The 15,410-nt window shown below is 36.0% G+C and overlaps 1 protein-coding gene across 1 annotated transcript; it reads right to left on the bottom strand.

Moving 5' to 3' along the window:
- Positions 1-895: 895 nt before the first annotated feature.
- Positions 896-5,923, bottom strand: LOC131768311 (uncharacterized). Its single transcript, XM_059084046.2, has 6 exons — positions 5,443-5,923; positions 4,250-4,317; positions 3,685-3,726; positions 3,503-3,535; positions 2,348-2,521; positions 896-1,743 (listed from the first exon to the last, which is right to left on the bottom strand). Exons 1-6 carry the CDS (start codon positions 5,750-5,752, stop codon positions 1,567-1,569), a joined length of 804 nt encoding a protein of 267 aa, XP_058940029.2. The 5' UTR covers positions 5,753-5,923; the 3' UTR covers positions 896-1,566.
- Positions 5,924-15,410: the final 9,487 nt, after the last annotated feature.

Below are 15,410 nucleotides of genomic sequence, written 5' to 3'. Positions count from 1 at the left end.
TTTAGAAAAAGATTGCGCCCAAATTTTTCTCCGGTATCTGCATAAACTTCATACGACTGTACTTTCAATCTTTAGCATCTTTGCCAAAGCATTGAGATCAAAAGAATACTCACTTCGATAGACATCGGTTATCTTATTTTGAAATATTTAAAATTGTATAGAAACAATTTTAAAATCTATTACAAAATTCACAGACGTGATTGGTTATTACCAGCTCTATTTGGGCTCTAACGGAGAAGTGGACATTGTGCCCGTCATGCCAGTATTATTAGTCAATACGCGTCATGTGGGCGCGCTGTTGTCCCGAGTTAACTATTGTTCAGTCATCTTTTTTATATATAAAAATGTAAAACCGATGGCCAGTTTGTTTCTCAAAGTTCATCATAGTTTTATAAATTGGTAACATGACCTCAATAATAGAGGAGATGATAAAAATAATAACGATTTTTATTAAAAATATTATATTAAGCCGCTTCATGGTTGGTTCATTTGTACGATTTCTATTTAAATCTTATAAAAAATTACAAAATTACTCTTCCGCTGCGCTCAACACTTAGCCGCGAGTCTTCACAACATATCATGCAAGGAATGACTTTTATTTGGGGGATGCCTTGATAAAAAGTGACACTCGACGATCCGTTGCTATGATCTGCTTCCTGAACCGGGTAAATCCGCATTGTTTTCTTTGTGTGTGCAATTAAAAGGCTGTTAGAGTAAAATTAGACCGCTCGACAACAATTTCTGCTCAACCAAATGGCGCCAAAAGGTCTTAGGTTAAAACAAAACCACGAGGCTCAACAGATTGACATTTTAAAGGGAAAATTCTACTTGATAGGTCACCCGGTAGGCAAATTTCAAGTCCTTTTAAGTACTGAACACGAGATCGATTTCAAACAAAACAAGAGGAACTTTAATTTTAGTTCTTCAATCAAAGGCGTACGAGAATTCTTACATTTATGGTAAAATGTGTCTTATTCACATTTAATGTGAAATTGAAATATGCAGAGGGTCCAACAGACGGCACTTACTCACACCACATCTTTATTAGGGTAGAATGTCGATTTGGCATTTACAATAAAAGCTTTGAGATGGCAACGAAAAGACAGCTAAACGTTACCACATCCGCTCTCTGATTCACTGCATTAACGACATTAACCGTTATGTCATGCCTGCAGACGATAGTCTTCAGTTGCGTAATTATGACGTCATGCTTACAGACATGTAATAGTAGTTTAATACCTGCAGACAATCGTTTTTATAAGCATGCATTTTATTTCAATTATTGGATTCACTTCACTTTTGTTCACTTCTAATTCTTATTTCACCATAACACTAGCCAACATTTTTTTTATCCAACGATGATGCACCTTAGCACACCTCAGACAGTTGAACCAATGTGGAAAGAAATTCAATATTTTGTCCTTTATACTTAACCACGATGATTTGCCCAATTTGCTACATATTCAGTCTAATCAAATGACTATTCTCTCAGCGTTATGCAGCCTCTCTGAAAAACTAAAAAACATTATTTGTATTGAAATTGACGATATCTTTATAGTACAGTAATTACGTTGTTAAGGGGCAAATCCAATAGTTTAGGTAGCAACTAGTTCCTCCACTGAAAAGCGTGGATTTTCCATTACAGGTGCAAACGTATCTCCGGACACCACCTTGTGTCCTCGACACAAGGTTATACTCAGTGCCGTGATCCGTTGAGCATGTTACTGCCATTATTCTTTTATTCTGTCAACAAATAAAGAAATACACGTTTGTTATGTTATCTATACTGACAATCACATCATTACAAAGGTCTTTTAGTTCGGATAAGCTCGAATAATTTTTTCCACGAACCATTGCTTGTTCATTCCAAATTTGCACGAGAAAAATATTGAGATTACAATTGATAATATGCATAAAGAAAAGATGAGTCAGCTTTTTAATTTTACAAAGGCAGAGCTCGTGAATCAAGAAAAATCCATTCAAACCCTGCGAATACGATTGTGTATTTGGTCAAGCAAATGCACAATCAAAACAAACATTTTCGAAATAATGTCTTATTAGAAAATTGCATTTATCTCCGCCAGTCAATTTAAAGACATTCTTCTACGTACACCAAAGTGACAGGATGCAAAGGTGGGTGTGCATTATAACTATAACGTCTGGCCTTAAGAAAGGCTGATTGGGCTTGATTCAGAAATATTAGGTTTAAGTCCCCTAGTGACTGAGGTCGTAGTCTTAGATTGTAGGAAATGTCAAAGGGGTAAAGACATGTTACATTTAGAAATCCCTTTTTATCTGTTGATTTACCTATTCGTATTTTTAAAATATAAAGTATAGATGTACTTACTGATGGTTCATCAATGTATACAAGTATTCTATTGCTACCAGGGATCATAGATGCACTTTTTATTTCAAACTGACATTGACTGAAGTCTGATGATCCACTACGACTTGCAGGTCCTTCACTTCCGTTGTAGCCCGGAGGTCCGATAGGACCAGGCATCTTACTAACGTTCTTTACCTAAAAAAATAAAAATAACACGTTGCAACTACTTTACTTCGTCAGAGTCTCGTTATTAAATAGCAAATGTATGGTTGATGTATAAAGGTTTATCAACAATGTTATACATATAATTGCACCATAAAATATATTTTTAAGGAACAGTTGCATTATAGAACTTTATAAGCAAAAATTCAGGTTTCTTTTCTGAAATTGCTGAAACTATAGCTCACTTGCAGGTATCATTGCTTAATCTGACGAAGAGTAACATTTTTAAAATCTTAAACTACGTATTGAACACGTGAGTCATGCATACTCGCAAACATTCTTATATAGCATTTGCTTTTTTTTTTCAAAGTTTTAGCTATTTTCTTCTAGCTTAAACAGCAGCTGCCTGAGATTACCCAATATAGCGTGCTTACTTTTGTACTAAAGTTTTGATTCTAATTGCCTGTATTTCAGGCTTATTAGATTCCATTTTGTTAACTTCTGATCCAGTTTAACGATTTGTTTTTGAAAATCGAAAACCTTCTCATGCACAGTTCCATTCAGGGTGAACCACAATTCTGGTGTATTTTCCCCCTAACAACAGATATCGAGTAACACATCAACTTTTCAAGACAATAATTGTCTATACCTGAATGTAACAAACAAAACAAACAACAACAACAACAACAAAATTACAGTGTCTATGAGTAGAATAGGTGATCCATTTAGGCAGTCTCGAGAAATAGCGTCACAGTTCTCTTACCGTCCTAAAATTTTAACGATTGATAATTTATTTTCCAGTTCAACAATTTGTTTTTGAAAATTCAAAAATTTCTTCTCATGCACCTTTAGACGAATCCCCTCCTTACTCAAAAATCATGATAAAAAAAAAAATGATAAAAAAGGCCAACAGAAACAATAATCCTTAGTCAGTAAATAAATCAGTCAATGGATATCATTATGAACTATTTGCAAATGAAATTTTGCTGTTAATTCAGAGTGACTGAGACTTACTTTTTTTTTCATAATTTCCAACTCCTTTTTCATCTACAAAAGAAATAAGAACTAAGATTAACCAATGAAAACTTTTAAATTATCCCACAATTTCAAAGCCACGCAGAAAGAGTGTTCCTTTTTTAATTTAAAGAGGTCTTAAGATATTTAAGCAGTTGCCAAGCACTCAGTGGAAAACTTACGTTAGCTAATGCAGCGTCCAATTCCCTTAACTTCTTTGAGACCTATTTCACCAAAAAAATTGAACAGTGTTCACGATTAAGTTATCTCTTCGGTGTTTAGTTGTTTAGTTGTTTCTCTTATGTTACAAGGCCACATGTACACTTCTTGGCATGCTCGATGCAAATAAGAGATAATATAACAATGATGATAGTAGGAAATGGCAATAACGTTGTGGCTGATGATGAAAATTTACGATAGCGATAAAACTAAAAACAGCTGGATAACTCTTGGTTCTTTTACATCTTAAGACATCCACATTATAATTTCTTACGTAGTTTATTCCCAAATGAACGAATTTTCTCCATAATTTTGAGTCAAAGTGTCTTGACAGAAATGAAATTAGGAGGGAAGGAAAAGGAAGGAATAGAAATGAAATAAAGTAAGAGTAAGATGAAATAAACTTAAAAGGAAAAACGCATGGTGACATGACAGTTTGTGAAAGAAGTGGTTGTCCCGATAGATTTGAAAACGCCATAAATTTATTTTCAAGGTTAATAAAGATAAAAAAAAAACTTTTTTTCCTACCGAGGATTCTCTAGGAGCCGAGAAGTTATTTTTCAACTCTTGTAGATTTTTGTTAATTTCTGACATTTCTGAAGTGAAAAATGGATAAATAAATAAATTAATTAATTAATTAATTAACGTTAAAGCTGATGATGTTTTCATCCTGGTTTATTGGCCTCAAGTGAAATTTTGCAAGCACGTAGCTCTTACAATAGTTGAGTTTACCTATACACTTAAACGTTGCAAAGGGTTCATTGATGAGCAAATTATTATCTGCTGGCTACATGGCCACAAAGGACTAACGAGTCTAACAACAGCACATAGGTCTTGCAGCAATGACGTTGGCTCCTAGATCTGCCCAAAATTCCTAAAGTAGTCAGAGTCAATAAGAGTGGTTACTTTGAAGTTACTTGGGAGGAGTGTTTTTTCAATTAATACCATAATTTTAAATTGACATCATAAGCTCGAAAATTTTGGCAATCAATTGGTATTGTGTGAATAGTACAATTGTGCCTCCAACACTATTTAGGGGGTGGTTGTGATAGTAATCACTGCTGCGTAATGGAGCTTTTACTCGATCGTACAAACTATTTGAATTGGTTTTTCGACTGACTTTTTGTATGTCAAAATTGTAAGCGCTGGGCCGCGGCGTTTCTTCAATTTTTTGTCATGCGAAAGCGAAACTGCCACGTGAACACTGGACTTCTACGTTTTGCCGACGGAAAATATCGGCGAGCAACAGTAGCCACACCTGCTTTACGCAAGAAGTGATCGGCAGCGGCCCGGGAAAATTGGAAAACAAACCTAGGGAGTCGCGAGGAATACCTGGTCGCAATTTCCGGTGTCGGTGATTTACTCCTTTGTTTGCGAAACGGATGAAATCGATATTTGCGCTTTCCCATTTTGCAAGTACAGCAGTGTTTTTGGTCGATTCAAGAACATGGATCGTTCACTGATGATCTTATACAGTAAAGGTATCAGCCTTAAAATTGCGATAACACTGGTGAATTCTATATGCAACTAAGTTAAGGGCAAAGAACCGGAAATTCCGTGATCTCGTTTGATAAGATCAATGATAAAAGGAAGATAGATAAATTTAGTAATTACATACTGTATACACAAAGGGAAACGTGAAGCAACTGATGGTGCAAAAGTTGGACTGAGGATCGTAAACACGATATTTTCAATAAAAATTAAAGTTTTGTTTTGCTTACCGCAACAAGACTCTCTAGTTGTCGAAACATCGCTTCGTGAATTGGTCATTGCAAAGGCTAAAACCATGGTGGCAGCGGCTGTCAAGAGGGAAGCAATAGCAATGGCAGTCACAACAACAAGGAAATAGCGAGATTTTACTTCTTCTGGATCTTTATACGGTTGTGCTCTCTCTCTTGGTCGTTCCTGGGGACTTTCATTTTTAACAATAACTTTTTCATAGGTTCCATCTTCGTTTTCTCCTTTGTATTCCATCTCGTTATAAACATTTTCCTGTCCAATTTCGGTTTTGTTATTCGTAAGCTCGCTCATTGTGTATGAATCTTTTGGAGAGAGATTATCCTCGAACTTTTACGATCATGAAGGTGTCCAATCTTACGATAGCCAGTACAGTGACCAAGAAAAGATCGCTGTAATGTTTAGACCACACCGTCCTAAACAGCCTCGTGATTCGTGCTTAAAACATGTCCGATCACGTATGTCCTCGAGGCCGAATCATGTGAAATATAAGTCATTTAAGAAGGCGACCTGAGTGGTGTCTAAAGAAACTTTAATTAATGTGACAAAGAAAATATAGCTTTCATGTGTCTCGTGACTCCTGCTCAAAACATGTCTGATCACATATTTTCCTTAATACTTACTCACGTTAAATATTACTCTGAACGCGAGATCGATCACGTACCTCTTTCAAACAAAACAAGAGAAACTTTAATCTTATTCATCAACAAAAGGCGCACGAGAATTTTTACATTTATGGTAAAATATGATTTATTCACTAACGACACTTACACAACCCAAATCCTCATCAGGGTATAATTTCGATTTGGCACTTAGAATAAACGCTTTGATTTAATAAAATTTGTTATTCCTCGATCTACAAGGAGAAAGGTTCATCCTAGAACCTTGTGATAAAAATAATTTTTAAGGGAAATCAAGTGAGAAAAGTGATCATTTCTGAACTCAAGTGATTTACACTGGGATAGATGTCTTGCGCCTTTTCCTGAATTTGATTTCCCGGAAGAAAGAGAAAAATCACGCGCAGATGTCTATCTCCAAATCAACTCAGGAATATCGGAGAAAAAACCAGAAGATCCTTATTTTTTGTTCATATGGGACTAATTAGCAATAATAGTTACTTCACATTAATAATTTCCATTTTTAGGATGTCCACTTTTAATTTTCACTAAACACACAAAGGCACTATGGAGTGTTAAGTTGTCGAAGGATGGCAGCAGTTGTCAAGAAGGAAGCCGCAGCAATGACAGTCACAGCAACGGAAAGACAGCGAAACTTTACCATATGTGCTCTCCGATTCTGGCATTGCCAAAGGAGCTTCATTTCTAACCCTAAAATTGTCGCAGGCTCCAGCTGTATTCCATGTTGAAGTAGAGGTTCTCCTGCCCAACTTCGGTCATGTTATCAATAATTTCGTTGGGAATGTCTAGAGGTATTTATTTGAATTTTATAACTTCATGAAACTGTGCCACCAGAGGAGAGAATCTGCTGTAGGATGTCACGCGGTACGGAAAAAATAAATCAAAAAATACTTGATTTAAGTCTCCAATTACTTGGGGTTGTTTTCATAGATTGTAGGATTTGTCGAAGAGGTAAAGACATGTCATACTTAGAAATCCCTTCCTTCATCTATTTCATTTATTTATCTTTTTATCTCTTTAGTTATCTATCCACTTTTTTTTCCAAATGAAAAGTATAGATGTACCAACTGTCGGTTCATCAATATGTACAAGTAGCGTGCTGGTACCAGGGGTGTTTCTTCACTCTTTGATTTAAAATGACGTGCTCTTAAGTCTCCTGATCCCTTAAGTCCTGGAGGACTTACTGGCCCGGGGAAGCCAGGAGGCCCAATATGTTCAGCCGTCTTGATGGCTAAGGTAATAAACTTATTATGTTAAAAGAATACACCCCTCTGTCATTCCCACTCCATCTGTTACCAATATTCTTCAATACTACGAATTAAGATGAAAAACTAAGAAAGGCAAAGTTTGTTCTCGTGAACTAGGAGCATTGCAATACGGCCTCTGGTGCTTCCTTACAATTAGCTCCAAAAAAAAACTTCTAGCCAAGGCAATGACTGGTAATATCTTGACCTTATTCATTCATAGGTAGTGTGATTGTTTTGTTGAAAGAAATGTATTTTTATTTGATAACATTTTGTATTCTTAACTTTCATAAAAAAATGTTGAAAATAAAACAATGAATAACAATAATAGTAATAATAATAAAAACAACAGCAACAAAGACATTGTGTCAAGATTGAATCATTCTGCGTCACACAATCCTATCACGGCTATAATCAGTATTCCTCATCGCTAAGGAAACAATGGTGGGCCAATATGCTGCCATGTTTTTTTTTCTTTTATGAGCAATGTAACAGTCATATCAAACAAATATCTCAGGTAGACTTATTTATGGTGTTTTTATGTTTGAAATAAATCAACATGGCGATTACCAGTGCTTGGATGAGTGAAGTGACGTTTCCCGTTAGGCATCTTGATCTTACTGGTCATAAGAAGTATAAATGCAATATAAGTAAAAAAAAACTCTTGATTTTTAAGAGTTAACTTTTTAGTCAGTTTTTTAACACTCTCTCACACTATTTTTTTAAACGCATTTGCACTATTCACTGTATGCTCTCGTAATAAAACGCATCGATTTATCCATAAATCTAGTATTCAGATCTGGTTCCCACAAGGGGAGAATTTCCTCTTGTTCCTCTTCTGGTTGATTTCAAGATTCCATTCATAATTCTCCTCACTATTTGCCATACAATTCTTACGGTGATGGTTCCGAGAATCTCGTATTGGATCAACTAGGAATCCCCTAATTGCCTTTATATTTGTCTTTATTCTCGCCACTTTTCTGTTTGATATTATAGTCATATTGTAAGTAAAACTTCTATCCTGGTCACTCGCTTTGAGTTAAAGGGTCAGTAGGAAAACGTTAGAAAAATGATTGCGTTACTGGACATAAGCTGCCTTAAAAAGAAACTCAACTAATGATCCTATTCATGGAATAAATAAAGCTCATGAACATACTCAAAATATCTCCTACTGCTATAACTTTACCACCTAAAGAATCTTTTAATTTCTGACGTGAAATTGATGTTTTACTGGCTCTAGTACTTCCGAAAAACTTATATCCTGGATGCAGTGCACCTTCTAATCCTTCGGGAATATAATTAGCAAGAAGCATTTGTCATTTGGCCCAAATGACAAATGCTTCGCTAATTCAGTAAACCCCCCCCCCCCCCCCAGTGCGCCGCCAATATTCGAAGTCGAACAGACTCTAGTAATCACCAACACCGCTAACATAAACAAAGCGATGGCAATTGGCAGCAAAGTAAAAGAAAAGGCGACTAAAATCAGCATTATTCGACGCTGAATCACGCAGACATGGCCGGCGACTCCAGTTTCGTGGTCGCATCGAGCAGGTATCGCTGGCACTGATCCTTTCCATTGTCGTCGCATTCATTATCACAAATAATTTCCTCAGATCTACTTTTAAAAACTTCCATTTAAATTCACCCAGATTTTCTCCTTCTTTTGAAATGAAATGAATTATGTATTAGTCAGATCTAAAGCTGATATTGTAAGCTTTCGTTTGCAAAGCAATCCGCCCCTGAGATCTATTAAATTTACAGGCAATACGATACTTATGGCTTTTTCTTAAATTGAATTTTCGAGTCTTAATTAAGGTGAATTTTTTTAATGCCTTGACTAAAAATAAGCCTTCGAAGGAACATAGCCTCATGATCCCTTCTTTCCCTTATAATCAATCTTGACCGTCTTAGACTTTTTAGGAGAGATACATTACGTTTGACAACTTGTTTTACCGCGTTTCAAGCGTGGGAAAGAGTAATTTTGTCACTTAACTGCTTGAATCCTGCTCAGGACAAAGGATGCATCACAACTTCCTAAAGACTCATTTTACATGGGAAGTGTTAATAAAGATAATTGGACAGGAAGTCATTAGTGGGTATAATCGTGATAATTAAAGCTCACGCAAGTGGACTGCACCAAGAAAAAGAAAAAAATAAAATAACTTTAGGGGCATTTTTTCCCACGAATTCTAATATTAAAGCGCTTTCAGAAGTTAGAGACCGTTGACGATAAAATGTCATCAATTATTTCGCTTCCTGATAGACCAGATCCACAAAAACAGGTCAACTGTCTAGGTCAACTTGGAAATTCTTGAGACCAGACATTGCATACAGCTGTCGGTTAACCTCAATTCGAGGTGATAAGGCGTAAACCTAAATCAACAGTTGGCAAGATTGCAGGAATTATAGTCTCTTCTCTCTCAAAATAATTTGGCTGACCTTTTTTCTTTAAGGAAAAATTACTCATTCATACTAAGATGCTATAAAGGTAATTATAAATTCTGGTATCCAAAGCACCTTACCGTCCCTGACTTCCTCTAATCAAAATATGCATGTCATTTCTTAGACCTCTTAGGTGTTTAGCACTAATGTTATCTCGAAAAGAAGAGCAACAAAAAGGGATTTACACAATTGTTTCTGTAACACAGAAACTTTTAGTTAGTTGTATTCAAATGTGGTAATATAATAACAACAGAAGTTTGATACTGTCATTCAATTTTTGGCTCCAAAATGATCTTGCACGATGCTTCGTGCCCTTTGCCATTTCTTGGCTATTATAGTCATTTAGGCAGGGTGAAATCTTTCTCCAAGAGGAGAGGATCCAGCTAGGGCAGCTTCCGATCCGATTCCAAGATAATCAAATAATCTGACGAGGTAAAAATACTCGTCCCAAAATTGGGGTTTAATGATGTTAACTTATACTTATCTATTAGAGTTGACGAATAGTTTGCGAAGTATTACGTGTTCATCCATACCTTTTTTAAGGGTACTCGTCAAACTAACGAATATGCCTCAAAATTCTTATCTATAGCGATATATTTACGGTTAATTTAAGTCCAGCTGACTAGACAGATTTGTCTAAAACCTATAATCCCATAGACTGAATGATTAAACATTTCTAAGCCCCTCTTTTTGGCAGCAATATCAAAACAGTTTCTTTACATCGAAAAGAAGAATAGCACTCCCAAGATGTGTATAGTGTGCTTGGCCACACTAGCAGAAAATGTAGTAACTATTCTACATACAAATCAATCACGCTTCAATGTTGTTTCTGTCAAATGCCTTTCGTGAATCGATACCCTAAGATATTTCAGTGAACCACCAGAACGGTTAAGGCTTTTGGCGCACGCAAGTTAATAAGTCTGAAGCTTGTGGTCTAGAGAATGGAGGTGGAATGGAGGAGGAATGGAGGTGGAAGCATGCGTCATGACTGATGGTGATTAACCTACGTCTCGCCGTTGTTTGAAAATTTTAAATTGTGAATTACGAGATATAGTTACAAAAAGAGAATGTAAGTATAAAAAAAACTGTTTTATATTAAAATTAGTGAGCCAAAAGGAGGCAGGAATAACAATCTCGACATTTAAACTGTCCTGCCCACCCCAAATTATAATTATCACTATCGTGGTTTCTGTGGGTGTCCTTGTTTTACTATGTGACCATACTGTATTCCGGTCATTTCGGTTGCAAAAGAAAGGAATATTCCTTTCTAATAAGTGGTTTGTTGATTGCGTCATCTGGCCTTATACGTACATTTAAGTCACAGGAAGTTCTCTGAAGCACTCCAAAAATTATCAGTTTTCATAATTTTTAAAGGTGAAGCGATTACTTCTTTAAAGACGTAGATACAAAAACAAATGCGAGGGTCACATCTGGCTCAAAGAATCTTAAAATACGAGAGTAGTCTTACATTTTTCTCCCGAACACGTGCACAAAATCAGTTAAGATCATTGCGCAAACAGGGGAAAAAAATCACTATGTAATCAATTATCAGTGATTAACTATGATGTGCTGTGGAAAGGATTTTATATAAAAACAAATTCAACTCTCTTTATAGAACAACAGCTCGGTCAAAATGTCAGTAAAAAAAAAAAAAAAAAAAAAATTAATCTGATTGGATTAATCAAGGACCGTCATGGTCATAGAGCGATTATGGCGCAAAACACAACTTCAACACCACTTCAAAATGGAGTTGCTGCCAGCTATTTATTATAAGATGGACGGGAAATTAGTGGTGAACGATTATTCGAGCAAATCCCTCAGCAAACGGACGCCTTATAAGGGTAAATATGTTTCACATTTTTTTTACGAATAAAGTCAGAATTAATCGAATATTTACCAACAGCTTCCGTTTAGTCTTAAATGCTTTAGCTTTATTTTCTTTCAAAATTGCATATGCTTGGTTCGAATATCATTGCGTGCTCTTAAGTGCATTTATCAGGAGAAACAGCTTGGTGGGTGGGATTGCCGATATAGTTGTCTATAAGTACAAAGCAAATATGGGTACACAAAAACCGAAAGTGATTGATTTTCATTCATTGTCTGCACTTTTTGACTCGTTCAAATAGGTGAGGCGACTTGCGCTCTTTCGCCTCAGAGAACAAAGTGTAGTCTGAGTTGCTACAAAATAGAACTAGAGGGAAATCATACGCATTGACAAGATTATATTCATCCTACTTAACAACAGGGCCACTTAATTGCTTTTCAATGATAAACTGTCTAAACAATCCTGAAGGCTTGGAGGAAGTATTGCATTTACTTTGGATTTCCGGTAATCTTTCATTTAGAGCTGGAAAAAAAAGGTAACTGATATCGTTTTTGAGAAGTAGTAATTAGGTTATGGTCAAACGTAAGCTGTGTTATGTTAATACCAAACTGAGAGAAACTGAAGTGAAAAATAAAAAAATAACGAAATTCTTTTTTTTTTCTCTCACTAAATGTGATTTCCCAGTTGAAATCCACACAAATAAGAGTCCAACTACTTAATATTTTAGGTTTTTTTTTTTTAAAGTTCATTGGAATTGGCGCTGATGGGAAAGAATGTCCTCATTAATGGCTTTTCAGGGCAAGAAAAAAAAACATGAACGAGACAATAATGGGTATGGATCGCGAATTAAGATGGCAAGCGAATAATAAAATTAGACAAATAGATTAAAGTTCAAGATCAGAAAAATAGAACAGAAAGGAAACCTTCCTTTCCCAGATTTTAATCTTAGTTTATGATTGTTGCTATGAGAAGTGATCAATTACCAGTAATCGTTCCCGCTCAGTGATAACTCGTCATTTTGATAGGGTATGTTAGGAACCCGTTAACGGTCGGCAGAGAGCTGATAAATAGCAAACCATTGTGTATTTATTTTGTGTTCCTGAACACGTATTTAGCCCTGGGAGAGATAAGGACCAATGTGCTACACTCCTTAAGAAATAAAAAGTTATTCGGTTTTTTCTGAGCTTGGGTCTATGGCTTCAAGAAGAGGGCGTGCGTGATTTTGTTAACTCACTTCTGTTCATGTTATGCGGAACTTGCTCGAAGTTGTTTGATATGCCGAACCCGATTATTACACAGATCTCATACTTAATTACGTTGATATGGACTATGATTGCTATGAAAACAGATATAGCCGGCTTTTTTTGGACTGATACCAAAATCGTTTCTCATTTACGTGAGAGCTTCCTAAATCCTCCTATTGCTTGTACGTGCGAGGAGTCAGTTGAATATTAATCCACGAACAGTAAAGGGAACTGAGCCTCTTATATGAGACTGCGAGGTAATCTTGATTTCAACCATTGTTTGTAAAGTGCAGTCCAGCGCAAAAATTTAATAATCTCAGATTTTTCATTTCGGAGACGGCATGTATTATACATCATTACCATCATAAAAGAAAATCAATTTTAACTTAATCTAGCATGGCATAATATACAGTAAGACTGATCAAGCAGCTCTTCACAGAGGTTCGAATCAAAAAGCAATAAATAGATTAAGCATGTTGTGGTAAAGATTACAGACCAGTTGAGAGCAAAATAAACATACAACCTCAACAAAGTCGAAAAAAAACCTCGAAGGATTTGGGCGATGCTTTATTTCATTACCTCAATTTTATCATGAGCCTCTTTTTCCTCTAAAAAGTATTGATCAAGTCAAGCAATTCAGAAGATGGCATTCCTGTTTAAATTGTTTTAAAACGATCTAGAAAGAATGTGATTTACTTGTTTTGATAGCTTGCCTTTCGTACCTACTAGCTCAGAAGCCTTCATTCTTGATCCTTCTCCACAAAGATATGCAGCTTATAAGTTTATACAAATGAGACTTAAACAAACATATTCAGGACATTGTGATTATTTTTCGCGCTTAGTCTAAACATAACAGCGAGATAATTGATTTTTCATGACAGTCAGTTAATAAAAAGCAACCAAGCTTTTATTTACTTTGGACTTCCGGGCACCATTAGAACAAGAAAAACGTAACTCGGGAGTTTTTTTACAACGTGAAAACAATTTGCAATACTCTAGATGTACGTGAAATAATGCATCTAACTGCGTATCGAGAGCAAATTTCATACAGAAGAAGGAAAACGTCAATTCTATTCAGTACGTTTCCAAAGAAAACATTCCATGTTTACGAATGGTTTCTTCATTACTTGCTTCCTTCCTAAAACATGCAGGTAGACCCTGTTATCACCGAAATCTTAGCAAAATCTTTTGCAAAGATTAATATTAAGATAAGAGAGGATTCAAGCTACAAGAAAAAGAATACAAACTTTTTCACAAAGCAATCCGAGCCTCGTGTGTATTTGAAAAAGAAATCCGTTTCATATATTAACATTAGAAGACCTGAAATGACTGACAAAGAAAAGCGGATCAGAAGTTTAATCGCTAATAGATCAGTTATTTCGCTGGATGATATTGATGGGGCATTTCTACTAATTACAACAGCGAGATTTGCGTTGTAAAATTATGAAGTCTCAGAAACAAGGATGGACAACGGGCGAAAAGCTTTCGTCAAAACAACAGGAAGGTCAAGCAATCTCACGGCCTCTAGCGCCGACGAAAGCGGAAAAAGATTGGCGCTCGAAAGTGAAAACATTGTGATAGCTTTACCATCATCGGGAGAAACAGATTAGTAATTTTGCAAGGTACAGCTAAAATCTATCTACAGGAGTAGCATGATAGAGGTGCAAGGGTTATTAGAACGAATTATGTCAAAACTGTATATCAGCATTATCCTGCATACTTGGTGGTAGCCTGCGTAGCTGATAAAAGTTTGTGTGCACTCTGAAGCGTGGCTAGTTTTTAGTTGTGCGTCGCAAAATTACCAATTTGTGTCTCCCGATGATGTGTTTATCATTCCGTTTTGAGTGTTTACATAATTTTGCGCGGTTTTTGTTCATTTTGACGATTTTGCTAAATTAGATAAAGGTTGTCGGCAATGTGTTCGAAAATTTGTACCATTCTGCTAAGAAGACCTGTAAAAGGTAGAGATGTGGGAGGCCTGGCATCGGTCCAATTTCATCGGGCCCGAAAAAACCGCAAGCTTAGATTCCGCTTTTTAAATGTTTAGTTGGGCTTTGACTTGGAGTACGGTCAACTACGCTGATTTTCACCCGAAATACGATTTATTGTCTTTCGTAATTATATCTTGCGAGGTGGGCCGCTTTTGTTAAAGTACAGGCAGCCGGATGCATGAAAATGTAAAGAGGTCAATGCGGGTGCCAAATTTAATTTTCACGCAATCGACTGAGGAAGTTCACCCTTGCAATGATCTAGAATAAACGACTCTTACTGTAGGAAAATCTCAGCATTTGCTTTAGATGGAGTTCAGAGATAAGAGAGAAATTTAATCGGTTTACAAGAAGAATAATACATATTATTTCACAAAGCAATCTGAGCCTCGTGTGTATTTGAAAAAGGAATAAAACTAATATATTAACATTAGAAGACTTGGAATGACTGACAAGGAAAAGTGGATCAGAAGTTTAATCGCTAAAATGATCAGTTGTGGCTTGATGAACTTGATGCTCATCAATGTGAATTCCAGCGTCTGGGGGAAACAGAAGATTCTCAAATCCCTCT

Source organism: Pocillopora verrucosa, chromosome 7 (assembly GCF_036669915.1).
Source record: "Pocillopora verrucosa isolate sample1 chromosome 7, ASM3666991v2, whole genome shotgun sequence".
NCBI classification, from domain to species: domain Eukaryota; kingdom Metazoa; phylum Cnidaria; class Anthozoa; order Scleractinia; family Pocilloporidae; genus Pocillopora; species Pocillopora verrucosa.
This window is presented reverse-complemented; position numbering and strand designations above follow the sequence as displayed.